Here is a 27,789-nt window from a genome sequence, read left to right on the forward strand (position 1 = left end):
TATATATATATATATATATATATAGCAACGCTCGGCGATGTCCAAGTGGTTGCGTACGCACCCAGACAGTTTTTTCTCATAGCGGACGTCGATCGCCTCCGTAGTTTGGAACTCCTATTTTACAGCTTACTCATAGCCTTTGCGTATATTTGTGTAGTAAAAAAAAAAGAAGAAAAAAAAACTTTGAGGTATACATATTTCACGCAACGCACGAAGTCGGTATAGCTGCTCAGAATATTCTGTAGCTTTGTGCGAACATCTAAACCAAACAACATCAAAGTATATATCCTTCGCCTTTCCTCTGTCTTCAAAGAATTTTTTTAGTTAGCGGTGGGCATCGGCGGAGCCATGGATGTCTCAGACGCTGGGACCAACGTTTCGAACGACAAGGGGACTTCCCATTCGACCACAGATATCCAGCGAACGTTCAAAGGACATCCTACAACGGATATCGGATATCCCCGGAAGTCCCAATGATGTACTACTGATGTCCGTGGGATCGTCCGACGCAAAAAAAAAAAAAACATCCCCCCCCCCTAAAAAAAAAAAAGAAAAAACGTCCATCGTACATCAAAACCGGATATTCGGACGTCCACAGGACGTTTGAAGATGATTGCGTACGCATCCTCACGAAGACAAGTTTCCCCTTGTCGAAAGGCATTAGCCAGCTTGAGGCATATGCATCCCTTCCATTCGACATGCTAATCCTGTGTACCTCAAGCAGTTACAGTGCTACTGTACAGTTCGATGTACCTGCAGTTAAAACGTTTTCGTTGTGACTCGGCGACATGCAGCGGTTGTGTATGTTCATTTCGTTGCTGTACCTATACCTGTATCAATTAAGTATGAGTTAAAGGTTACTGTAAATGTTTTTGTGCATGGATATGTAATGAATATTATCAAAATTTAAACAAAAGACCTCACGTGGCTACCCAGACCCTTTTTCCTCGCCTGGTGATCAACGAGGTTTCCAGACATGCAGATTTAGTCTAGGCATTAAGTGCTGGCAGATTAGTGATGGGGAGTTTTCTATGTTTTGTGTTTATTTATTGAATGAGCCCGCAAATTATATATAATCTGTATAACCACACGTCTCGTAATTCGAGCATGTTTGTTTCTACATATTCCAGTTCTTTACTCTTGAACTGAATGAAGTGCATATTATTTTAATCCTTCACATTACATAAGGCTATACTGTGTGAACACTGTGTTTTCGAATCGTTTAAGCTTTTCAATTGGTTCGGTAATCTTTGGGACCCGATCGATAGGCGGTACATTTAAATTTCCTGCATTATGTTAGGATATGCACTAAATTATTTCATTTCCTTCTCACTCGTCTCCAGGTATTGTACGTCTGATCATCAACGCCAAGCTCCTCGATCTCCCCCCGCCTTGAGCGAAACAAACCCACTCGAAGACTATGCGCTATGCATGAACAATGGCCTGTATTGCTAACTGCGGTCTAATTGCATGCATTCTGCTATTAGCTTATTTAAATCGTACACATGCACATTTGCGATCGACCACAGAAGTTTACGGGACACAATGTTTGTAGGAAAAAAGAAAAGCTTTATTCTCGCGCAGCCGGGACACACGGCTTCGGATTCGAAGTTTGGATCTGTTACTTTCTGCGACCTCCGTAGTGATCCATTAAATTAGAAGCGACATGCCTCAGAAAAACGGAACTGCATGCTCGTATTCAAACCCGTGTCCCGTATACTATTGTGGTCCACTGTACGCACAGTGAACCGCAAAAGTTTATGGACAGCAGGATCGAAGAAAAAGCCGATTATCTCGATCCGCTGCCTCGGAACGCAGCGATGATGTTCCGATCATGTTCGGTCACATATTCTCGCGAAATTAAACATTTCCCAGAACGAATGCCTGGAATAAGAGTCTGGCTAATCTACTTTGTGCTATATTTCCTTTACGTGGTAATTCCCAGAACGAATGCCTGGAATAAGAGTCTGGCTAATCTACTTTGTGCTATATTTCCTTTACGTGGTAAAACAGCGACACAACAGAGGTGAAACACACGACGGAGCAATAGAGTGCAGAGCGCAGCGTACTTAAAAATCGTATAGCCTAAAGGCCATACGATTTCACTCAGTCAGCAGATAGGAACGAATATTTGTTGTAACAAACAAACAAACAAACAAACAAACAAAAAGACGTTTCGTTCAGCAAGTCCGAACTCGATAGCGGCGCACCTTCTCGTTCGATTTCGCATAAAGTTTTCGGAAGGCCATGTTGAGAATGTGTTTATTTTTAAACATATAGTGACGATTGTGAAATTAAAATTGAGTTTTGAATCAATATCAAACAAAAGACAAGAAAAGCGAAATAAAAAAAAAGCAGCCGCCAGTGAGGATCGAACTCACGACCGCTGGTTTACAAGACCAGCGCTCTGCCACTGAGCTATAGCGGCTATGCGAACACGCTTGCTAGACAGCTAAGTTATTCGTGAGTGCCAACATACGTGAGCGTTTTTTACGAGTTTTTTATTATTGCGCTTTAAATTCGCCCGCGCGTTCTAGCTGGTAACCAAACTACGTTACCACAACGGTAGGGCAGCGTTATTTGATCATATAACTATCACTACATGTATATCCATGTCGCGTACTCACGTTCGCTGAAAGCTCGCCTGCTCGACTCGGGTCGGCGGATTACCGATTTTAGCAAAATAGCTATTTCCTAACATATCGCAACATCTTCTCACCTCTCTACGCTCCATGAAGTCTATTTGAGATACTAGGTAAATGTGTCAACTCCTGGCACGAGTGGCGCACGTTATGATCATGAACGTGCGCAGGTAACATACGGAACAAACTGCAAGCAAACAACCAGAAACAACTGTGACAACACTGCGCTGCAAACTTTGTCTTAGCAGCGTTTCAGGCACCGGATGCACGTTTATACAGCTGCCAATCCACTTTGGTTCTCACATACACAGCATGAAACCTTATGTTGAAATGTAGAAACGATATCTACAGTCGTGGTTTTAGTTTTAATCAAGTAGTAATGAATGCCGTTGCTTTTCGACCTAATCAAGATAAAAAAAATCTAGATCAAACAGAGTGATAACGTTTCACTATAGTAAGAATCACCGTGATTAGAATCGTTTCCCAACGCTCGCTTGCTGGCAAAATTTATCTTTTATAATTTTACCATTACGATGGTCTATTTGCGCTTCCGTAAGCATAAGCACAATAAGCGTTTCTAATTCCTTTTCTTTCGAAGCTTGCTCGCAGCAAGTGAAATGCAACAGCTCATACTGGGACAGAACGAGTTTTGAAGCAGTTCGAATGTCAATGCTTTGAACACTTCGAAATCGAAACCCAGGCATTTTCAATTTTCGGTTTGTTCTCTTTGACACCGGTAGGGGTTCCGAGATATCAACATGGCAGCCTAGAGGCGTGCACGAGTGAAACGCGTGCCGCAACCGTCGTTGAGCCGTTCACGATCATTTCAACCGTCGCTGCCGTCATATTTACCGTTAAATCGACTGACTGCTTCGGGACTTTCACTAAAGTGAGGAGACATGTCAGACGACACAGAAGACGCGGGGGGCGACGAGCAGCAAAAGCCACAGAAGAAAGTCGCGAAGCACGATAGCGGAGCCGCCGACCTAGAGAAAGTAACGGACTATGCCGAAGACAAAGAAATTCGATCTCAGGACATTATGTGTGTAAGTACGCCTCTTCATTTTGTTTAGTTCTGGGGACATATACTACGTGCTAGTATCGACAAGAGTATCTTTACTAGTACACTATATCCTTACCAATGCAATCTCTTCTACCGCAGCACAGTCAAGTAAGCAAACTGGTTGCCTTGGGCGATGTTTTCCCTCTCGAATTGAAACCGAGTGCAATTTTCCGTGCTGAAAGCGTCACTAGTATAACCTGTGATCCATCGGCATGTGTGCTGTTCGCGCATAGTTGTGTCAGCGGAATTACGTATATAAAAAGAGCACCCGTATTCACCAAAAGAAGCCAGAATTGTTGCAGCTAATTTTGATGCTGGACACATCAGCGAAAGCGGCCAGCCAGCTGCAAAGAGCATATACGAACGAAAAAGCATTGTGAATTCGGCCTCAGAGCTATCCAACTTGGTTTGTTCCTCCTGCTACAATGCAGTTACCAAAGAGTACTACTGCCTAGGTAGAATGTCTACCCAGAAAATATTGACAGCACTGGCATTGTACTAAGCAAGGCACGCCCTGCGGTAATGATTTGTTTTCTCACTTTTTATGTTTTCTCACTGCTTCTTGGGATTAATTTCTGATGTGAGTGTATGGTGGTGACGCGAAAAGATAATAAATATTTGCGTGCCCTTTTACATTGAGCATAGACGCGTTTTGCCCTTTATTAGGTGGGTAAACGTAAATAACATATGTAGATGCCAGTTTGAAAGCAGTGCTCATATGGACAGATTGCTGAAGGTAGTGCCGGACTGCACTTTAGATGCGAGTCTACGCGGGCGAATCAGAGATTTTGCTCCAATCTTTTATTAGCCATAATAGGGTACACCTGTGAGAAAAAAAGTATACGGACCACAGGGTTGTCGAAAAAACTGAAGTTCTGTGTAATTAACATACATAAACTGAAATTGACGAGTACACTGGAAAGTTCACAATGCCAAGTTTGGACTGCAGTCCTCAGTTTCAAGTTGCTTCCACAGGTAGAGGAAAAAATCAGCGTTATCGTCCGTATACTTTTGCTCACGGGTGTGCATACAGGTAATTACAAATTTCATTACTATTCTGCGTACCTTACGCTATTTTTCCATAGTCCCCACACTGGTTCAGGCATTTGTCCCATTGTAGCACTATACTGTATGTGCCCCTGCATCATCTGTGAGCGGTGCACGCAGCCTTCCCGAACACTCATTGTCATGCAACTCTTCATGGCCTTCTGTGAACTCACAACACCACCACCTCACACTTCTCAAAGTGAGGCACCTTTCCCCATACGTGAGCTGCATTTCCCTGTGGATTTCGATTGGCATTCGTCCCTTGCTTCCATAGAAAATGAATCACACTTCGTTGCTTGTACGCCGTGGACATGCGAAACCAATGCCTCCTTTACTAGATGCCTGCCACATTGTTCATTTTCCCATCTGAGCGGAGGTTCCCGTAGTTCAGGCTAGTCACGGAGAGACAGCGCTCACTGCCGACCCTGCTTCGTGCTGAAGAGGAAGTGACATTTCCGATGCTGGCGTGTGCTTGACCAATTTCTTGACGAGAGGTCGCAGGCCCTTCCTCCAGGATCACAACAGGCGGCGCTATAATCTCAGGGGCAAGGGAACATTATTCAAGTTTGGAGCATAGAGTTTTACACAATAATTACTAAAGGGAAATATGGCTCTAGTGTCTACGGGAACTGCAATGGTAGTAGTTGTACCAGCATGGAAACTATGGGAAGTACATGGATTTGCCTAAACTTTTTGCGACTGTAGCACCAGAGTTCCCACTAGTATATAGTAGGAAGCTCTATGGTTTTGAGCAGCTGCTGCAACTAGCGCTCGCAGCCCATTCTGTTGGAAAGGAGGAAAGAGGAGAGAGGCTGGAACCAACATCTCGACTCTCGTGGCAGGCATCTTTTAATGCAGGCATTAGTGAAGCGTAACCTCCAGTTTCAAGCTACAGGGAGATAAGGCTGGGCTGAAAGGACCAAGGAAGGTCCACTGCTGGGAATGGATATGCTAGCAGCCGTCGTCATCTTCCTCGGCTGTCTTTTATACATGGTGCGTACTTCGGGGCGTGTGTCTTGTGCCCTCGTGCTATGAGCTGCGAGATTAGAAGCAAAAAAAAGAATAAAAGAGAGCTTCTGCTCCTGCTATTGGTCTGTACAGTTCTCAGTTCTTTTGCTTGCTGGCTCACTCATTGTTGTAGTGGATCTAACCTCAGTCTTTGTAACGCGGTGACCTGGACATGATTGTATGGTGAGCATGACGCCATGGATGAGGCCATGAATGAGAGACTGACGACTAGCGCAGTGGGCTTCGCCATGTTGCAGATTCACCTACTGTTTTTGGCCACAATATCCTGCAGCCTGGTTTACTGAGGTGAAGGCCTTTTGACCTTTGGCGCATTACCTCGCAGCGTGAGGTTCTTCCACGCTTTCTTGGCACTCCCTACAGAGGTGGTCAAGGAGTTCCAAGATGTGGTGGAAGGACCTCGACATCACCTCCTATGACCACTTAAATGCGACGGTGCTGCAATGCAAGCCCATGTCTGTACGCAAGGTGTCTTCAGCAGCTTCTTAACAAAAAGCAGCTCAGAAACCGGCGACTGGGAGAACTTCTACATAATATGCGGCAGCTCCTCAGTGACTGTAAGCTGGACGCAAACAGTCCATTGCTGCGTGAACTGTTTCTTCAGCACCTGCCACAGCATCTCGGGGTCAGCTTGGCTACCGCAGCAGAAGAAATGTCTCTCGACAACCTTGCAGAGCTGACTGACTGCGTCGCTGGTTATTCAGCAAGAGGTGCTGTGGCAACAACTGTTCCGCTGCTGCATCTTAAAGATCGGCAGTCTCGCCTTGAGCAGATGATTTTCGAACTTGCTGAGACTGTTACTGTACTACAGTCATCGCCCCACTGGCCTCAGTGGAACCGTGATTGGCATTCTAGATTCCCTTTTTGGTGCAGCTCCCACTATGCCCTCATCATGGCACATATTGCTGGTATCATAACAGATTCAGTGCCAGTACACATCAGTGTCATTCCCCTTCATCTGGCAGGGAAACATGCCACAGAGTCGCTGATCGTGGCCGGTGACTCTTGCCGTATGACAAGCCGCCTGTTCTCCGTCACTGACAGGATTGCCGGACAAGATTTCTCGTGGACACTGGGGCATCGGTCAGCGTCGGTCTTGTCGCACGACTAGACTGACAGCGTGCTAAAAAGCTGCATAACTTCAAGCAGCCAACAGCTCTTCTAACCACATGTATGGCCAGTGCTCTCTTACCATCGACTTGGGTCTCTGACGCACCTTCCAAGGGGTGTTCATTGCTACACATCTACATATGTCTATATTGGGTGTGGATTTTCTGACCTGCTTCACCCTTAGTGTTGACCTGTGCACTCGTTGCCTCGTGGACACGACTAGCATGTCTATACTAGGCATCCTTGTGCCTATGACTTAAAGCACTTGAACACCGTCATCTGCATTTGCCTCAATTCTCTCAGACTTCCCAGCCATCACGAAACCTTCCAATCTTGAGCTGCCAGTATGTCACATGCATCATGTTGTTACCACAGGCTCCATTTCCTACCGACCCGGACACCTCACTGGTGACCACCTTACCATTGTAAGGAGAGAGTTCGACCACATGCTGCAACTGGGAATCATCCATCTGTTGTCAAGCAGTTGGCCTTCAGCTCTCGACATAGTACCAAAGCATGGCCCAGGAGTTTGGCGCCTGTGCAGCAACTACCGTGCAGTCAACGCAAATCATCTCTGATCACTATCCACTCCCTCACATGTATGACTTCACAGCCAACCTAGCTGGAAGGGTAATATTCAGCAAGATAGATTTAGTGAAGGCCTACCATCAAATCCCTGTTGAGCCAGTGTACATCCCAAAGACTGCTATTGCCATATTATTCAGACTTTTCGAGTACGTCGGCATGCTGTTGGGGCTGAGAAACGCTGCTCAAACATTCCAGAGGTTTATCAGTAATAACACCTGGATACTCCCCTTCGTATTTTCATACCTCAATGACCTCCTGGTGGCTAGTATTTCCCGTGAACAGCATAGCAACAATTTTCTTGGCTCCAGGAACACAGCCTTCTCATCAATCCTACAAAGTGTGTCTTTGGTGTCCATGACATTGAGTTCCTTGGACATTGCATGTCTTCCGAAGGAATAAGACTGTTGAAAAAGAAAATTCAAGCCTTGCATCAGTTCCCTTGCCCAGTGTCACTGTGAAAGCATCGGGAGTTCCTTGGGCTGCTCAATTTCCACTGCCATTTTCTTCCTAACATCACCAGAATAATTGTACCACTGACTGAGCTCCTCAAGACCACTAAAGCTCCTCCCACTCTACTGTCCTGGATGTCCGACGCTGAAGATTCCTTCCAAGCTGCCAAGACATCGAGCTTCGGGACCTCCGGTCCTCTGCTACGTCTTTAATGCTGTCCGACGTGCCCCTTCTGTTTTCTTCAGGCACTATCACTTGCGACATGTCAAGAGGTGGAACACGCTGATTCGTTCCATTCCGACTCCGCCATCAAGTGTTTGACAAGCTACACAGCGCAAGTAATCCCAGAGTTCATGCTACCCAGCATCTAATTACTTCCTGCTTTGTGTGACCGAGTGTATACTCGATGTGCACCGCTGGGCTCGCGAATGCCTTCACTGTCAACACTCCAAGATGGCACGACACACCAAGTTGCCAATTCGCTCCTTTCATCCACCTGACACCCTGTTATATCACATTCACATCGACATCATTGGGCCACTGCCACCATTCCGAGGTGCTTCCTTCATACTCAATTGTGTACACCATTATACCCGCTGGCCTGAAGCATTTCCTCTCACTGATATAACGGCACTTACAGCAGCTTCTGCGTTTGTCAGTGGCTGGGTCTTGCGCTTCAGATGCCCCAGCGTTGTTACGACCAATTGCTGCCAACAGTTTGAATGTGATGTTTTCTGCAAACTCATGTGCTTGCTTGGAGTTTACCATATTCATACTACCATGTATTGCCTATTGGCAAGCTGAATGGTGGAATGCCTTTACCATCAACTTAAAGCCGCCTTGATGGCCCGTCAGGCTCGCTCGCTCTTGGGCTGGAGGCCTTCCTCTCATCATGCTAGGCATGCACTTCTCTTTCAAGGATCCTCAGCTGCACAAAGCTGCGAAGCTGGTCTATGGCACAACATTGCATTTGCCCAGTGAATTGTTCGCACCAGCTGCGGTTGCCACGCCCGACCCAGAAAGCTATGTTCAGCAGCTCTGCTTCCTGCTTTCACACTTGCGTCCTTGACCCTAGTAGACTTTCATCCTTAAGTAATGTTTTTGTCAGCAAAGACATTCCTGCAGTGAGCCATGTTTTTGTATGCCTCCCTATGATGGCCCCTTCAAGGTACCCAAACGAACAGAAAAAACTGTTACCGTTGACCTCAACGGACACGAAGAAGTCGTGGTGATAGACAAAGTCAAACCAGCCGACCTACTGACTTTGCCATCATTATCAGCTTTCAATGACTTTACAACCACTGAAATGACGGATCTACCCATCACCCGGCATAAAAGGATGTTTCTTGGGCACGGCTGCACCGCTGCTCTTCTCCTAAAGGGGGGGGGGGGGGGGGGGGAGCCCTCTAGCCGCCATCGTCATCTTCCTCGGCCACCTTTTATACATGGCGTATGCTCCGGAGCATGTTTCTTGTGCCTCGTGTTGTGAACTGCGAGATAAGAAGAAAAAGGGAAGAATAAGAAGAGAGCTTCTTTGGCTCCTGCTATCGGCCCAAACGGTTCTCACGTCTTTGACTTGCCGACTCGCTCATTGTTGCAGTGGACCTAACCTCGGCCCCTATATATATGTTTACTTTGCATTTACAGCCGTAATTTGGCTAAAAAGAATATAAATAAATTGGGTCAAGGACTTTCTGATTCTGCGTATCATTGCCTGAGAAATAGCCCACTTGCTTTCTTTGTTTCTTGGGGGGAGAAGGTACTTAATATTGTTAATCATTCTTTGCTGGCTTTGTTTAATTCAAAATGATATCAGCGAATTAACAGATATATCGAAATATTCAAATGAAGCCACGTGACAGCAGGCTGTCATTGGCTTAGTGTGACCTGTTGAGAGTAGTACAAGGACTTAAATATATGACAGACTACAAAGCTCTGAAATTTAACCATTGCAGTGATTCTGTAAGCATGAGGAACGTTAATGGTTTGTAGGAGTAATGAATATGCATATGGCACATTTTCTTGCCAAACAAATAATCTGCATTTAAGGAAGTCAGCAAAGTAGGCTGGAAAAGTGCTGTGTTTGGAAGTTAGCACTACCTGGTGTCTGGCAATGTGTTTCATTCTGCAGTTGCACTGTTTTTCTCTAAAATGAGGCCTTAGGGCCATCTTATGTCTTTTGCCTGGTGCCTAGTGACCATGATCCTGTGATCAAAGTTGTTTACTTAAACACAACACAAATTGGTGTTTCACAAGGAAACACAAGAATATCATTAAAAAGAGCATTGTAAGGAAGTGAAAACTGCTTGCCTAATACGACGTATTCCTTGCTTTTGACTGAAGGCTATGTCCATGATTGGCGATCGGCACTCAAAAGAAACAGCAGAAAAGGCAGCACGACAAAAGGAGCTCTCCAAGGTGGTCATCAAGAAGGAAGACGTGGAGTTAATTGTGAGTACACAAGCCTTAAAATGGGCATGTACTGAATCTTGCATAAAGAGGTATGCCAGATATATACGACTGTTCTGCCTAAACTACTGACTTGTTCATGCTCAAATTTTGCAGACAGGCGGTGTCTTGTGGTGCTGCATTTTAATACCATACTTATGTGCCTTGCATCTCTATTTCATCGACAATAAATTAAAAGTGCTGTATGCAGCGATGCCACGCAAAAGAAAAAAATGCTTATTTTACTGTAACGAAGCGGTGGCTCTATCTGTACTTTTTAGAGCTATCATTGTTGTCTAGCATGTTATATGTCACTGTCATTCAAACAGATCTGCAAGCAACAGAGAAGCCTGAGAAATCAAAATTCAACATAGAATATTTTTATTAGAAAAATGCAGAAGAAAATGTCCCTAAAAACATGGCCGCAGGACCTGGTCAAAACCCAGTACAACTAATTAAAAACTTTGGTCCAAAGAGCAGGTTGTGGTCACAATGCTTTGACTTTAGATGTTCACATAGACTCCACTATTTCCAATTTTGGAGCCTACGATGTGCCAAAAGCGGACTTGTTGCGTCACCCGCGGCAGCCGCGGTATCTACGCTACGTAGCAGACCGCAGCTACATGCAACTACAGTGCATATGTGCACTATTTTCTTTCTTCACGACAAGGCTTGAGTGCTCACCCGTGCTCATATGCTCCTGTCTGGCTGTGACGCATTGTGCGAACCGACTGTCCTGCCCCAGCTTGAACGACACATAGTAGCCACATGCAGCTTGCGCGTTTTAAAGCGCTATCAATAGCTCGATATAAAGTCTGCAAAGGTGTCTAGGCACGAGCGGCCAGGGGCGAGCGTGCGCTGGCTTGTGTACATGTGGTTTGACCTTGAATTTAGCATGGTTCGAGGCTAGTTGAGGGTTCAAAACTAAGCGAGACCCAACAGCTACGGCTACGATAAGCAGGGTGGACGAAGTTTAATTCCTGCATGGACGGTCCTGGCCAAGTGGTAGCAGATGATAGTTGGCTTCTTCCGGAATTACGTAATTATTATCGAAATTCAAAGGCAAATTGTCACTTACTTCAGCCTGTTTATTAAACTGATTCAATAAATGTGCACACTAATAGTAGGAAGAAGTCCAAACACCCTTCTTGATTGGTGTCAGCTATCGGCCAATAGCAGCCACTTAGGGGAGTCTGCTATATTATGAAATAAAGCATCCAGAAAAGAGTGACGAGCAGACTTCTGCTGAAAAGAGAGTGGTTGAGAGAAAGGTGACTTTGTGCTCGCTTGCGAGATCCACACACCGCACATGACTGCAAAATTTTACCGACGTGTTCACTGCAGCATATGCTATCTGCATACTATGTTTTTTCACCAAGCACAATGGGTGGTTTATGTCCCCTTAAAAGGGTCTCTGAAACAGTTCGGACAAATTTTGTAGATGCATTTTGTAGATGTAGAGCTACAGTAAAACATTTGTGTGACAATTTAAGTGAAGGGTCTCATATTAAGAGAGCTACGGACAGTTGCAAGTTACCGTCCTGCCTAGCCATGATATTTCTCTTCAACTCATTCGCTGAGTGATCAGGGCTGAGCTCCGCCTCCACTAGCTCTGCGTCACGATGTGACATCCTGTCGTCTACTACCGATTGTCTTGGAGCCAGCACACTAAGCCTCTCCAACCTCTCTGCTAGCCTCTTGGCGGTCAGTCCCCAGTGAGAGCTATTCAAGAAGCGTGTGTTGCGAGCATTTTGTCGCAGCGCCAGGTGTGTCCGCTATTTCACTAACCACAGGCGAGCTGGACATTTTGACGGATTGGCGGAGGCGTAAACTAGAGCCCCTCCATACTACAACTGCTTTGTTGAAGGAGCTTTAGCACAGATGTAAGTGAGCAGCCTGAATGGCCTGCATGGTCCGGCTACCTAGTGGTGCAGAGCTTAATCAGCCAAATACAGAGCTGATATTGCTGTGAAGAAGTATAAGACATTTGAAACATTTAAAAAGACAACGTGTTCATGATTACATGCCAAAAATTTAGACTAGCAGCAAAGTAGAATACACTTGGTTACTGCTATGTTAACTTTGTGTTTGGTTGAGCTCTGTACCACCAGGTGGGTGTACTGTGCAGGCAGTTCTAAAGTCCCTCAATAATTCCAAAGTACAGACAGGCTTTGATCCAGCCGACGGCGCCAGCAATAGGCTGATCGGTGACATGTGACCTTGCTCCGCCCCTTTGCCGCCATGAAAGTTCCTGCGTGCCGGGCGAAGTGCGCGTGTTTTGCCTGTTGTGCTATGCACATTGCTGCGATAATTTAATTCCGAGAGGGCCGAATGGCCTTGTCGCTTTGCGGTTGGGTGCCAGAACCGGACGAACAATGGCAAGAAGTTATTTTGCATCCCGCACGGCAACCAGAACCTAACCAGAAGAAAAGTATGCTTGCACAGAATTGGACGGAAGGACTTTGAACTGCTGGTAACTGCGCGGTTATGCGATGCAAGAAACACAGAACGATACAAAGGTGCGATAGAAAGTATACACGTGCATGCGTCGAGATGTGATAGTATTTCACTCGCGCACATGAATGTTGATGGCCGAAGTTTGTGGATATTACTTATTTTAGTTCGTTATGAGCCCTCTGAATAGCTCAGTATGACCTAGGATGCAAAGGACCAAAATGTCTTGTTGCTGTGCGGGTGAGTGCCGAGATCAGATGGAGGACGGCAAGAAGTTACTTTGCATTCCGTGCGGCAAACAAAACCTAACCAGAAGATAAATGTGGTCGCATAGAATCGGACGGAAAGACAGAACCATCGGTAACTGCACGACTATGCGAGGAAAGTAACGTAGAGCGATACGAAGGTGCGAGAGAAAGTATATACGTGTGCATACACGTGCGCATGAATGTTGACGGCCGAAGTTTGTGGAGATTATTGATTTTAGTGCATTATGAGCCCGTTGACTTAGCAGATGCAGTATGACCTAGCATGCAAGTAAATAGTGGGGCAGAAACGCATTAACTCGCTGACAAATATCCGCATTGCGTTATGTGCGATAAAAAATAAATTTCAGCAGCGAATTCTACTTTCACACTTTCCTGTGTTTGCGCGCGTTGTTAACTGCGCTTTACAATATGCCCAAAAAGTCATTTCCAACTGTGCATATCCTAATCGTTTTTTGTGCATTGCATATGTGAATAAATATGTTCCTAAGTGCCGGCATTACTCTGCTTTTAAAAACAAATACTGCATAGCCACTGCTACTGGCCATCAAATAATAAAGTGTAATAGCATAATGCAATTTATCAAAGCACATTACATACAGCTGCGAGCTCGTTCCTTCCAAGTTTCCCTTACACTCGAAGAAGTTTCGCTAATCGGCGGTGCCGTTTTACTGATGAAAAACACACAACTGCAAATTAGCATAAGAAAAACGCCAGAAGCGATACACGGATCGCCAGCAAAACACAGTGCAGTAATAGCTAGGCCAATCCGCGTGCGTTTCTTGTAAGGGCGCCCTAATTCTTACGGGGCTTTAGCGGTGCACGGAGGCAAAAAGGAATAAACACAACAATGCGTGTCATTTTTCAAGTTTACGTGGCGACGTCGCACGGTTCACGAGAACAGTCAACTGCATTCACACACGCGCATACACTATGCTCGATGTCGTTGTGCCGCGACATTAGATCACGCTGGCAGCCCGAACACGATCGAGGAGACTCGCTGACACGATCCATACCGCTGCTTTAGAATGTCACGACAGTTGCACTGGCTCGTAGCACTGAACCACAAAACAAAACAGTTGTCGTGCAATCGCTACACGACAAACACACTCAGCGGCAAGAAGACTGTTGGCGCACTCGTTTCCACACACATACAGGATGTTGTTTAGTTGCCGTGAGGGTCGCCCGTTTCAGTGGCGTTGTGTCGAAACTTTTCGGTCCAGGCCACTGTCAGCCTTTTTTCTTTACACGAATTCTTCGTTCAAAGTAACCACTGTGTGTACGCAGCACACTTACGAGCAAAAGAATTCACAGAGCAAACAGGATTAAGCGCAAGCAATCACCAAGGCTCGCGCGGTGATTGAGCGCAAACGAACAAGAGGTAAACATGCGAAATCGCGAGGTGATCAAGCACTCATTCCGCTCTCTTGAGCGTTTTTCTTTCAGCGCTCATTTGAAATTAAAGGACTAGATTTAGCAGTTCGGGCCCTCCTTTCGTTTTTCACCACATTCAGGCACCAGTAGTGTTTGATTTCAGCGCGTGTGCAGATATTTTTTCACCTCACGAATACCACGGCGCCGCGGTTTAGCTTGGGTGCCGTCTGCTACAGGAACTTCCTAGGTGGTGCGCGCGGCAGATGTCACTATCTTGTTATAGAGGGACCTTAGGCAGTTCACGTTTGCGCCCCCGCTCGTCTCTTAAATGCACAGAGCACTTGCTCTTGTGTTTACCCGAAAACCGAACACGCTAAATTCTATTGTAGTAGTAATCTTTTGGTGTGAAGTGACAGCCGCAAGCACATGTAGATCCTGGTGCCGATCGGATACCGACAGTCCAATGTGCTGCAGCCACTCTGCTCGTTGGCTGCCTTGCAGAGGGACACAATGTTGCAGCTTGACATATCGTCAATCGCTGTTTCCAGTGCACAATGCAACAAGGGCAAATCATGGTGCTTGTGAAAAGAAAGATTGAAACCAACATCGACCTCACAGCTTGTGTCAACACGGAGCACACAAGCAGACGACACTTGCTGTGTGCCAGAAATGCTTGAGTGTAGTGAAAAATAGTTTTAGTGTATTCTCTTTCTGTTGCATCTTTTCATAGAGAGAAATTAACCAACACCCTAACTATTACAAACAACATTTGTTGTTCATCATAAAGTTGGAAAAATTGTCGATGACATGACCTGGGTAGCCAAATGGCTATGTGGCCCTGCTGATGTCAGATGGTCAACACACGTCGATTGGGGTGGGGTGGCTAAAAACTCAGAGGAGCGGCACTGCTGCAATTCGTAACATTGTAGATTTCTAAAACCATCTCATAAATTATGTGCTTTATGCAGAGCACTTACATGCATCACTTAATGATCAGAAGGACCTACCCTTACGACTCAGTAAATTTGTACAAAATCGTCAAAATCGTTTCAGGGTCTCTTTAAAGGCATAGAAAGACGACTGGAAAACTGTGAATTAGGATTTGATTTATTCTGCATGCGTTTAACAGAAGGTCCCCGGACTGATGTATGTATGCGGTTGACATAGTGCTACTAGCGGGCTACGCAAGAGATTTACATACACTCGCGAATATTTGTGGCAATGCAGTGACAAATCTATGCCTCCAGTTTAGCATAGACAAATATGGAATTGTGATCTTCAATGAGGAGACGCATATTTACATGGTGTACGTCAATTCAGCAGCAAGTCATACCCGTTGTCAAGCAATATAAGTACCTTAGCGTATGCATAAACAAAGGAAAGATTTACTCGAGCACTGACCAAGATAATCTGAAAATAAAGGGGAAGCGGAATGCAGCAATAATGAATCATATAGAGCACCTTGGGGCCACAATACGTGTGAAGTGGGGCATGGAATCTGGATAGGATTAATGGTGCCAGCACCAACGTTTGTAAACGCCATTCTGTGCTTCGAATCTGATATCTTGTTGGGGTCAGAAGTTAACCAAAGATAGGTAGGCTGGCTGGCTTTGGGAGGCCACAGTAAAGCCACAAATCAGGCAGTGCAGAGTGGCATGGGTTGGGCCTCTTTTGAAGTCAGAACCGCAGAGTGAAATTAATTTTGAAGAAAAACTCGGGAACGCTGATCAGAATAAACAGGCGGCTAAAATGCACAAGTATCCCTACCTGAAATGCGTGGACAAAGAATGGAGGAAGAGGTCAAGAAAGTTGGCAACCAAGTACAGTGTAACTGAAAGCGCAGATAGACAACTAGGGGTCATAAGAAAGAAAGTGAGAGAAACAGAGATAGCAGATTGGATGCAAGGAACGGAAACAAAAAAGACCATGGAGACTTAGAAGAATGAGAAGGAAGACATTAGAAGCCGAAAATGGTTACCATAACACAAAGGGCAGTGCTTTGCTATTTGAGGCTCAAGCCGGTTGCCTAAGGACAAAAAAATGTACTGAAGCAAATATTCGCAACAAGATGAGGTATGTGTATGCTGCAGCAAAAATCTTGGGACCACTCAGCACATCCTAATGGAATGCGAATGTATTCACCCAATGAGACCCATAGTTAACACACACCTTCCAGAAGCACTTTGGTTTAATGTGGAGATAAGCAAGAGACGTTTAGACTGTTGGGGGAGGAAAAGCAGGCAAGGGCCATTGATTTTTCAGCAAGAGTCATTTGTGCCTGGTGCACCTGTTTATGCTATATGCAGTAGGCATAGCATTTCATATTATACATAAAAGAACAGGTGGTCAGCAAACACACATGCGCATCCTTTGCTTCTTTCAGATGCAAGAAATGGAGATTCCTCGATCAGTGGCAGAACTCAAACTGCGGGAGCACCAAGGAAATGTGGTTGAGGCCCTGATAGAACTGACAAACTAAGCTTCGTGTGTGATTAAACGTTGTGTGCCATTTTAACTTGGTTTGCCTTTGTCTTCCTTGCGTTCTCGAGTTGCTTTCTTTGTTGGTATGGGCAGCCGTGTAGAACTTCCTGGCTGCACCGATGCAGTAGCAAGGATACTAATACCAAATGTTGCATCATTCAGGCCGACATGTTTGTGGCTTCACTAGCTGAAATGCTATCACGTTCAAGCTTCTAGTTTTGCACAGGCAATATCTTGTGGTGTGCTTTGTTTACTTGAAGTATGGTTAGAAGGATCAGAAGTATGCACTATCAGTGATGATGCTGCACCAAGAGATGTAGAAGGAATAATAATACCTCCTGGCACAACTTCTCCAAACTCCCTGGAATTTCAACATGTTGGTGGTGAGACAGACTTATTTTACTCACATGACAAGTAGTACCACAGTTCCTTCTATGGCTATTATGGTCTAGCGCTGGCCACAAACAATGTGTACACCTAATTTGTTCCAAAAGCTAGAAAATAGAATACATACAAGCAAAGTGCTCCGCTAAAGGAGAACTGATGTATATTTTTGAAGCTGTCGAGGCTCCACCATACAATTCTTGAACGTAAGAGGATGACACTTATCAAGTATGAAGGTTGGAAAGCTTTTGTGAGATAGTTAAATGTAATAGTGCGCTCATTTTGCAATGCTGGACTTGGAGTCATCAACGTTGTTGTGATGTCGTGACACACAGGAAAATTTACCATGTTGCATGGCACTAAGGCTAGGTATGATTTTGTTCTTAAAATAGACATGGACAAGAGTGTTGTGTGCATTTGCTGAGGCTGGTCTTGTTTGTGGCATCTGCAGCGATTACAGGATTGGAACAAGCCAGGTTATCACGATGGATTAACCTTCTGAAAACTGAAACTAAAGCTAGGTTGTAGAAACAAGTATCGTAGTAAATTGTTTAGGGCTCTCTGGTGTGTACTACTATTCTTTTTAACATTTACAGGGGCTTGAACTTCATTTAGCCTACGAGAAGCAGACCGTAATGAATTTTGCTTTGTTTTTTGGCAAATGGGCAAGTGTTGCATACGTGTTTGAACGCTCTCTTTCTCAACGTAATTGTACTGGAGAGCAATGCACTTCTCCCACTGGTGAGGGAGTCTTGCTAGACCCTTGTGGAACCACTTCTTGGAAGTACTGCGCACATATGCCCGGACAGCCTCTTGCAGCCCCTATGTGTTAGCAAAATGCTGACCACGCATGGGTCTCTTCAAGGCTCCGAACAGATATTAGTTGGAAGGGGCCTAGTCGGGTGAGTATGGTGGGTGCAGCAGCACACGAAAGCCCGTAATGAGGCCTTCTACCTGTGTGATGTTGGGTGCGGTCACAGTTAGCGGCCGTCCAGAAGTGGTCCCTTTCAATGTTGACATGCAGCTCATTTTCCAGCCATCCACCCAGTTGTAGAAGGGTCGTCAGGATTCTGTCTGCTTGCCACACACTTCCATAAATCGCTGGTGAATCTCCATAGCGCTCATGTCCTCTTCCCACAAGAACCACGATGTCCAGCGCTGCCCTAGCCGTCGCTCTCCGTGCTGTCCATTCGGCTACTGGCACACGCAGGAAAGATGGGCCCTGGCGACCACAAAATGGACGCCAAACTTCCCACTACTCATGAAAGACGCGCCGATAGATGGGGCTGCCTATGTGGGGTGGAAGATTCACGAATGCCATTCATGATGATATGCTCCTAGAGTGACAAGTTGAAAATGTGGTGTTGGTGTTCCTTTAAAGGGCCCCTAAGAAGAAATATTTCAGGTGTATTGCCCTTTTATAATTCCAAAAAAGCCACTGTTACTGTGAGAAGAAGCTTTGCAAGTCAGAAAAGGCACAAGCGAAACATGAGTGGTGATACCATGTTGAAGTTCCTGCACTACCTTGCTGTGGCATCATGGATTTCAATAACGTTTGCACAGGCCTAATTAATTTTTATCAGTAAAAATAGACTGCCTTTTATTCTAAAGGACCCAGAGACTGAACTTAGCAAGTTTTGAGAACATTTACTGAGCCGCAATGACTAAAATACAGACAAATGCTTTGAAATCTTTGACATCATACTGACATACCGGCGCTGGGGTTCACGCACTGGTATTTAGTGTTTATTTTTAGTGCTCCTTTAAGAATGTGCTACTGTATATAAAACCTATAATTAAATTCTACCTCTGTGCTATAGTTAACTGCCGTTATGCCACTGGTTAAAGGCATTTACAACTGGCTTTTTCAGTGGCCCAAAGTTCAACATTACTGCAGAACTGTGGGTACAATGCACCTAGATTGGTGGTAAAACAGGTGCTATGGATGGGGACTGTTGAAAAAAAATACATTTGGTGTCATGTGCTGGCACATTTGCCATCCGACGTTCGTTAATGGCATTTTACGGTGTTCGCCCATTGTGGTAGCGGAGTGGCTGTCAGACTTGTACATGTTAAAGAAAAAGTTACCTGGTTTCAGCGAGCTGTTTATGGCTAGGGTTCCATGGATTTTTTGTGTCTGTCAACAAATCTGCATGTACAAATATTTGACTCTTGAATGATGCAAAATCACTTCATTCTATGCAAAAGCGTACGTCTCATCATTTGGATATGCATTTTTCAGTAGGGTAGTTATCGACCATTTTCAAGATCACTAGAATCTCAGTTAGATCAAAAGTGAAGAATGTGCTTGTTGGAATGGAAGCATGGCCACATTCAGAGCACGAACTACTAGGACACAGGCTAAGGCACAAGAAAAGATGGGACACGTCGCCATGTCCTGTCTTTTCTCCATGTTTGTCACACAAACAGCCCCATGTTTGTCTGCTAGGATAAAACTCTAGTCCGTCCAAGTTTTATTAAGCTAATTAACTAGGAAGTATGTTCAAATTACAAACAAGCAGGTTTTGTTTCGTGCACTCCTTTGGACTGCGCCTTGGTCAATCGTGTTTCGTTTCGTGCAGTCGTTTGGCTTTGCTGTCCAACCACGTTCACATCATGGAGTGTGGCGGAATTTGAGAGTGCGACGACAGCTTTGCTGGCATTCCTCCTTCACAGAGTGGATTGGCCCCCAATTTTTTATTATGATTGCAATTAATTCAAAAATGTAATTGTTTCCACTGACCATTTACTGTCCCACAAAGTAATTGATCAATTACTGAAATGTAATAGACTACTTTTGTGCTATTATCCAGCCCAACCTTTATTGACATAGCACAAATATAGCAAATAGGACGAGCTGACCTGGCTGTCTCAATGCGTACGTTGCAGCCCTACCTGCATTTATCTTCGCTAATACCCACTGCAGTGGTTTGGTGGCTATGGTATAGTGGTGCTAACCACAAGATCACAAATTTGATTTTTGGCTGCAGCAGCTGCATTTCAATAGAGTGAAATGGGAAAAATGCTAGTTTACTTAGATTTAGGTGCACGGTAAAGAACCCCAAATGGTCAAAATCCGGAGTCCTCAGCTACGGCGTGCCTCATAATCAGATTGTGGCTCTGTTTGTGAAACCCGAGAATTCGATTTAAAAAGGTTTCAATCTTCAGTAACCTTTGCTTTTGAAAAAAATTTGTTGGCCATCTTCCCTCGTTTTCTTGTGAAGATGCCAGACCAACAGCGGCACTGAATGCCCACCTGATGCGTGCACTGGGGGGAAGGGCGGTGTTGTAACATAGGGATCCTGCGTACAATATTGTGATTACTTGGCATATGTGCCCTGTAGGAAGTATAGCGCTTCATTGTTACTGAGGATTGGAGAAGGCACTCCCGGCATGGTCTTTGAAAGGAGGAAAAATTGTTTGTTGCTAATTTTCTGGCATTAATGTCTGAAGGCGCTATCACTATTGAGCCATAGCAGCGCCAGTTGAAATCATAGGCCGACATCTGGTAGTGCGTTAAGATGAGGAAATAAGTACTGGCCGCCCGGTTTTGCATGTATGAATGTGCGCATCCGTTGGGCTACTGCACTGCATGACCGCTGGCATTTTACGGCAGTTTCCTTCCAAATTCAAGTGCTCAAAGCTGGGTCAGCTGTTTGAGCTTGTGTTGTCGATAAGGTGACTGGTTACATGCAATTAGTTACTGCAAAAAGTCATTGCATTACAGCGTGTGTTACTGGGTAAAAAAAGTAATTGATAATTTGTATATCTACCAAGAAATTTTATTCTTTACATGCAATTTGTTGCGTACAATTCTGGGGGCTACAGTGCCGCACAAGGTAGTGAGTTCGATCCAGGCTGTTGTAGCCACATTTTGATGATGGGAGCAGAGTTCGAAAACCGGCGTGTATCATGCTTTGGGCACATTGTAAGTGACTCCATATGGTCAAATACGATCCAGAGTGCTCCCCTATAGCTTACCTGGGACGTTAAAACTCCAGAATATTCTTTCACAATGCTTATGTAAAGTGCTGTTCTAGGAGCATACGTTGCATAGTAACTGCTGATACTGACACTTTCACAAAGAAGTCGTGTTGAGTAAATGCCAAAATAGCCGGCCTCATTGGAAAGCATAGTGCACTTGAAAGCAGTGTGAGAAGATGTGTGGTGACGGTGTGTGCTAACACACTGCTTAGTAATTTTGAACTTGTTAACGTGTCAACCAGTCACGGCAGCATGTGCAACATCGCCAGAGACTGATACAAGAGGGTTGTGATCCATGATTGGCGTGTTTAGCTTTTATTCATGTGAACTAGTCTTCATTCATCACCCTCTGTGCACTGAGAAATGTGTGGGGCTTGCTTTATGGACCTTGAAATATAGTCTGCAAAGAAAAATACTTAAACAGGTATCTGGGGTGTTGAGCCCCTGCTTATTTGTGCTTCTTGGTGCACGTTCTCGTGGCTGTTGGGCAAGCAGTCGGGTTGTCACTCTTCCAGCCAACGTATGTTCCCTTGTTGTACTCCTTGAGCCATTTGTAGAGTGGTTCGAAGTACTCCAACAGTGCACTGGCATCCATTTCTCTCGTTCTGCCTTTGGTTAGCATGGCCAAGGCTTCCGGCCATGGTTTGGAGTATCCCAGCTCCATTACATCCCTGCACAAAAAAGGATGTGTGTTTAGAGCACAGCTTCTGCCTTGCTGCTGCGACATGTGTGCATTTCCCTTTGGAGTTTATTAAGGCGAAAGCATTAGATGGCTCATAGGACGAAAAATCCGATGTCTGACATTATGGCACCGAAATTCATAGGAAGCGGAACCCACAACTTTTGGTGTTAATTAAAGCGTAGTTAAGTCAGTCAATTATGGTAGAGTTAATTAGGGTGCTCGAACCCACAACCTTTGGTGGGACTGAAATTCAATGGAACAAATATTGACGGTGCCACCATTGATAGTTGAACTCGCAACCGTTGGCTCAGTTAAGGCACTCAAGCCCATGACCTTCCAGTGGGAGTCGAACCCTCGACCTTTGGTGGAGCCAAAATTCAGTGGCACCAAAATTGATGGTGCCGCCATTTATAGTCGAACTTGATGGGAGCTGAATCCACGACCTTTGGTTTTAATTAAGGCACTCAAACCCTCGACCTATGATGGGACCAAAACGCAGTGGCACGAAAATTGATGGTGCCACTATTGATGGTCAAACTCGTGACCATTGGTGGGATTTGAACGCATGACCTTTGGTTTTAATTAAGGCAAAGTTAATTAGGGCACTCAAACCCACAACCTTTGGTGGTAGAAAACAATTGTAAGTAACAACACATTCAAATGAGAATGTCACGTAATTAAATTGATGTCTTGTGAGTGCACAGGCTTTTGTCTTCCTCTTTAGTGTATGCTGAAGTGAATGCCAATTTTTGCTGTGTACCTATATACTGCTTTCTTTTTCTTGCATTAGTATAATGTGCATGATCACTCATAATGTACTCGCCTTTTATAACTTGTGGACCTCTTCCACAACTCAATTAAGAATTGTAGGGCCCTGTCATTATGAAGCCTGCACTGTGGATCTAATGACTAACAACAGTAAACTAATTGGTCGATAATAGAGGTACTTAGCTACTTCGTATTGATATTGCCCTTTATATATTGGTGCAGGTATTTTCGGAAGTAGCGACTTGTATGTTGTGATATTGTGTTCATCGAAACAATGTCGACCTATTATTGCACTGAGCGACCAAGTTCAACCTACAGTCAACGACCGATTTTCCAGACGCCTGGTTTCACGAACATGCCCGATAATTGGGACGCCTTTGCGGCACTGCCTCTGTACCCAAAGACACGGTGCGAAAGAACGTCTTAAATTTCGGACGCAAAATGCCTTCGCCGTCCGATTTTACGGACTTTTTTGCCATGATCGTAGGTTTGAAACGACGTTATCGAAGCCACCACGGCCGCCACTTTTATAATCTCGCCGCCTCGAACGGGCGCACTCCCACGCAGATCGGCGCAGATCCGCTGGCAGTCGTAGCCGCCAAAGGGCAACGCTAGGCCTAGCTACTCCGATGTTCGCTACCAAGCTTGTTGCTGTTCGGTGTCGTGTTTTTCATTAAAACAATTTGCCGCTGTTAGCAATGGCGCCGACTCCGCCTTTGTAATCCTCGCCAATGGCTTCGAAGCTCGGAAAGCACAACGCGTTGCATAATACCAGTTCCCGATGTCAGCTTCGCTTCAATACAGCAATGTTAGGCGGTGAAGCATGCACGAATTATTGCGGTGAAGCATACCAAGAGTGGGGAGAGGCAATTGTCACGGGCCACTGTGTGTATTCCTTAATTATGCACGCGTGCACTCGCCGCCTCCTGTCGTACGGGCACCGATACGTCTAATAAGTGTACTGACAGGCCTTCAGAGCTATTTAGGACGTATCTGTGGCGATTTGAGCCCTTGGCGGCAGTAAAAGGCATGCCTTCATTTTTTCGGACGTTTTCGCGGTCCTCAGAGTGTCCGAAAAATCGGACGTTGACTGCATATAGTACTTCTGATACTTTGTGAAGAGCGCTGCAGAGGCCAGGGCGACTTTTCACATTTTCTGCATTCATGACCAAGTAGTATTGCATCACATTTGAAATAAAAAAACACTGAGTAGTATAAGTGGGCATAGCATTAACTTACATCGCATTACTTATTATTGCATAAGAGGTGTCGCAGATTTGACTATTCACATTGGATGAGTATGTTACTGTGACTATATTGTTTGTACTGCTCTTAAACAGACTGCCTGCATTGGCTGCTCAAACTTAGTGCGTAAGATACTGTAAGCAAGAAGGTATGCAAACAATACATGATTTGTCGTAACATTACTCCATACATTGTAGACTTAATATATGAAGAACTCATTCTGTCAAAGATATCGCATGTGAAGGGCCACATCGCCATGAAATACATAATGATAGGTTCCTGTGACTGCATTACTTGTATAGCTTTGGCAGAATTGCCTGCCAAGTATGGAACGGTGAGTACAGGTGTGGCATGAAGGCATCTGAAGCTATGTAATTTTTGTAAACTTACGTGGCTGTTTTTTTCCCCTTCAGCAAGAACACTCGGGCAACACATTTCTGGCATGTTGTGGTTGAACACAGCATCACAAGGTGTCACTTACATCGCTGCTGCCTTCATCTACATGTTCAGTATACTACAAATGGCAATGCATATATGGACATGCTAAAATATTACGAGGTATTTTCAAATCAAGATAGTTTTATCTGCACTGGCAAACAGAATTGCCAAAAGCAAAGAATTGGTTCATGGCCAGTATATGCTGTGTATAAGCAAAGTGAGTGTATGAATACATGCTATAGCGTTATATGTATGAAACAATTCATACACTCGTGATTTGTCATTGGCGCCCACTGGTGATGTAGTGCAGCCTAGACAAATTGCACTGCCTCAGGTAGGGGAGCAGAGGAACACAGCATAAGGCAGTACCAATGCTAGCTTTTCTTTTTTAAAGCAAAGCCTTTGCCTTTGTCCACTGATCACCATGAATGGAATTGTCTACCGTGAATGGGCATCGTGTCCCAGATGAAAGCTGCCACATGAATCGTAGAGACATTGAGCTGAATGCGAAGTAATTGTTCACTGGGAAGTGTCCAGCCGTTCACGTATGCCGCAACAGCATTGCCAAGGCAAGGTTCATTGTAAATGTAGGATGCCATCGTCCAATCTTTGCTTGAGGCACCGCTGTATCTCAGAACTGATGAAACAAGACAAATGCTGCGCTTTTGCCAGATGAGCCTGCTTAGACATGTGGTCCAGTAAGGCACAGGTGTTCTGAGACATCCAAAGAGTTCAGCAGCTTTAGTTTTAAGGCACTTTCAAAGCCTGCAGGCATGCAAAAGACCTATGCATGGCATGGGCATGGTTCGTTGGACTTCTTTGCGTTTGGTTGTGTGTTTAGCTTTTATTCATGTGAACTATGGTACGGTAGTCGGTGAAGTATGGTACCGTAGGCGTTGCTCCGTCAGCAGACAGAGAATTCATTGAAGAGAGAGGGTCAGTGTGAGAACCATTGCCAAGCCATCCACGAGCAGTCTCTTCATAGGCAAGTGACAGCGACAGCATGAAGGGAAGAAGAGGTAGAAGATGGGTGCAGATGCGGCCCAAAACAGCTGGTCCGGGTTTGGACCCGAGACTTTGCCACAACCCCTGGAGTTTGGTGTAAGTATGTAAGTACTCAAGTGTTTTGCCAAATGGACTGTTCTATAGTGCTATATGGCAAATCAATTGTGTTAGCCTGCCAGATGCAGGAAGGTTAAAAAAATGGAAAAATTGCCATCCACCCGACTGCACATGGCATGTTTTTTTTCCCTTCAGCTACAAAACTTTGTAACTATGAAACGTTTGTAGCTTTGTGCTATAGTTGGGTGGATGGTAATTTTTTCATTTCAGAGCTCTCTATGTTGACCAACAAAGCAGTGACACTGAGTGTTTTGCGCTGTTCTGCGTAATCAAGCAATACATCATGACCTAAAGCTTGTATGTATAATGGTGACTCAGTGGAATCTTCAAATTGCACAGACCTCATAATGAAATAGTGTGGGATATCCAATAGTTTCTTTGATGTCCATAGCTTTCTTACACTTGGCCTTAGCTAATCTCCCGGAATGATATGTGTCATTGGGACACAAAGGGCACAGAATGATTAAAGATATTTAGTATGTGTTGTAAGGAACTGCATGGAGGTTGTATATACCATTTTTTTGTTTTCTTCTACAACTCCTCCTTCCTCCTCTTTGCCCCCTCCCCTTTCCAGTTGGCCTTTGCTTGTCTTCTTGGAACGCTACATCCTCTGAGGCTTCTATTTGCATCTTTTCTGCGATGGTATGGTACATTTCCAATGAAACTTGGCTCAGTCATTCTCCGAGGTACCTCTTAATAGATTGTATTCAGTACACCCTGCCAAGCTGCATCTTCATCATACATGGGCTGCTGAATGGCCACTTGGAGTCATTTAGTTTGGGCTCTATCGCAGGTAGCTTTCTGTGGTGTCTACCATCTAAGTTGCTTTTCATCAGTATCTTATACTTTGTTGCTCTGCTGTTTTATGTATTTCATTAAGAGCAACATATACTGCGATACCAAGCTGGTTGTCGGATGGCAGCCAAAGGCTTTTCCCATGTGCAGAAAAGTACAAACTGCAACCAGATCTTTCAACGTATGTGTTGTGATGTGTCACTGCGAATTCCGATGCACATTTCCGCCCATCTGGAAAAATAGGCTAGAGGTTTGAATATTTCTTTGTCACGTATTGGCCTTCAGTGTGCTGCAGTGTTGGGAACCATCATTTGATTCCTCTACTGTTTGCCCATTTTCTCAGCTGTTGGCTGCGGAGAGCTGTACATTGTCTAATACTGTGACTTTTGTGTTCTTGAACACTACACATTCTATTAGGGCAATATCGCAGCTGGCATCTTCGCATTTCACTGGTGCCATCCTAGTGTGTTCATCAATGGCAACAAGAAAACCTGAGTTTTCCTGATGCTTTCTTCCTTCATTTTAACCTCTGCAAAGTCACAATGAATGACTGCAAAGGGCATGTTTGTATGCATTGGAATAACCATTTGTTCACCTCTGGCTCATATTTAGCATTAGCAATCTTGCACGTGTGGTAGGTTTCAACATAATCAAAGACCTCTTTCTTCATGCCCATCCAAATTAAGTGTTAGTTTAGCTTCTTGAATGTCTTCCCAGATCCATCATGGCCACCAGATTCTGGACTGTCATTCTACAGCCACAAGATCTTGGGTTGGCATGTTTCTGGCTTGCAGAACTTGGCATCCTGTAGCTTCAGAAGACTACCAAGCTAGGGGCAAGAAAGTCGCCGACTTGGGCAGTCTACAATGTTGTCAGAGCCACCTAGCAGTGTCGCCAACAAGGCAACCACATTTGATGGCCACTTGGATGAAAGAGGTACGACCAAAACATGAAGTAAACTAGAAGATATGATGTAAACAGTTTCTTCATTTGACACTAGTTTAAAGTGGTCGTACTGATACTGAGGTTCGTTTGTCTTTCCCTGACCACAGCTGGAGTGCAGAACTTCACACTCATGTCTTTCCCGTTCCACATGTGATAGAGGTAACACATAGTGTAGTAGATGTAGCAGCGTGTCTAGTAAAATATTATAATGTTCCTAGCTTGAAAATTGGTCAGAATCAGCTTCAGATAGGCAGAACTTTTTCTGGAAAAGTTGGTTGATGCTTCGAAAAAACATTGAAGCTTCAGAAAGATGGGTGTCGTCTGCCATTTTACTCCACTCTTCATATGAACTTAGTATCCTGTTGTAGCTCTGGACTTGAACAGTTTAGTCCACAGCTTCTCTTCTTCGTCACTTTTTGCCCCCTCAGTTGCCTTCGCTTGTTGTCTTTTCTGTGCATACACCTCGTCAACATTCTT

General features: G+C 44.8%; 2 protein-coding genes and 1 non-coding gene across 3 annotated transcripts in view; 1 reads left to right on the top strand and 2 right to left on the bottom strand.

The window, feature by feature from the left end:
* Nucleotides 1–2,356: 2,356 nt before the first annotated feature.
* On the bottom strand, nt 2,357–2,428 carry TRNAT-UGU (transfer RNA threonine (anticodon UGU)). The gene has a single exon. It is a non-coding gene; the product is annotated as a tRNA-Thr (tRNA).
* A 961-nt stretch (nt 2,429–3,389) lies between these two features.
* Nucleotides 3,390–16,983, top strand: LOC142583281 (huntingtin-interacting protein K). Its single transcript, XM_075693686.1, has 3 exons — nt 3,390–3,688; nt 10,270–10,377; nt 16,852–16,983. The coding sequence occupies exons 1-3, from the start codon at nt 3,542–3,544 to the stop codon at nt 16,945–16,947; spliced, it is 351 nt and encodes a 116-aa protein (XP_075549801.1). The 5' UTR covers nt 3,390–3,541; the 3' UTR covers nt 16,948–16,983.
* Nucleotides 16,984–21,457: 4,474 nt separating this feature from the next.
* The window catches only part of LOC142583685 (angiotensin-converting enzyme-like), a 73,859-nt gene continuing 67,527 nt past the window's right edge, over nt 21,458–27,789 (bottom strand). Inside the window, exon 13 of the mRNA XM_075694172.1 lies at nt 21,458–21,988. Within this exon, the coding sequence (XP_075550287.1) occupies nt 21,766–21,988 (223 nt within the window). The 3' untranslated portion in view covers nt 21,458–21,765. The remainder of the gene's footprint in view (nt 21,989–27,789) is intronic.

This window comes from Dermacentor variabilis, chromosome 5 (assembly GCF_050947875.1).
Source record: "Dermacentor variabilis isolate Ectoservices chromosome 5, ASM5094787v1, whole genome shotgun sequence".
Classification (NCBI taxonomy): Eukaryota; Metazoa; Arthropoda; class Arachnida; order Ixodida; family Ixodidae; genus Dermacentor; species Dermacentor variabilis.

Excerpts from the sequence above, each read along its gene's own strand:
- LOC142583281 (XM_075693686.1), top strand. The coding sequence starts at position 3,542 with ATGTCAGACGACACAGAAGACGCGGGGGGCGACGAGCAGCAAAAGCCA. Across the intron at positions 3,689-10,269 it reads GATCTCAGGACATTATGTGT|GCTATGTCCATGATTGGCGA; the intron begins GTAAGTACGCCT and ends TTTTGACTGAAG. Across the intron at positions 10,378-16,851 it reads AGGAAGACGTGGAGTTAATT|ATGCAAGAAATGGAGATTCC; the intron begins GTGAGTACACAA and ends TGCTTCTTTCAG.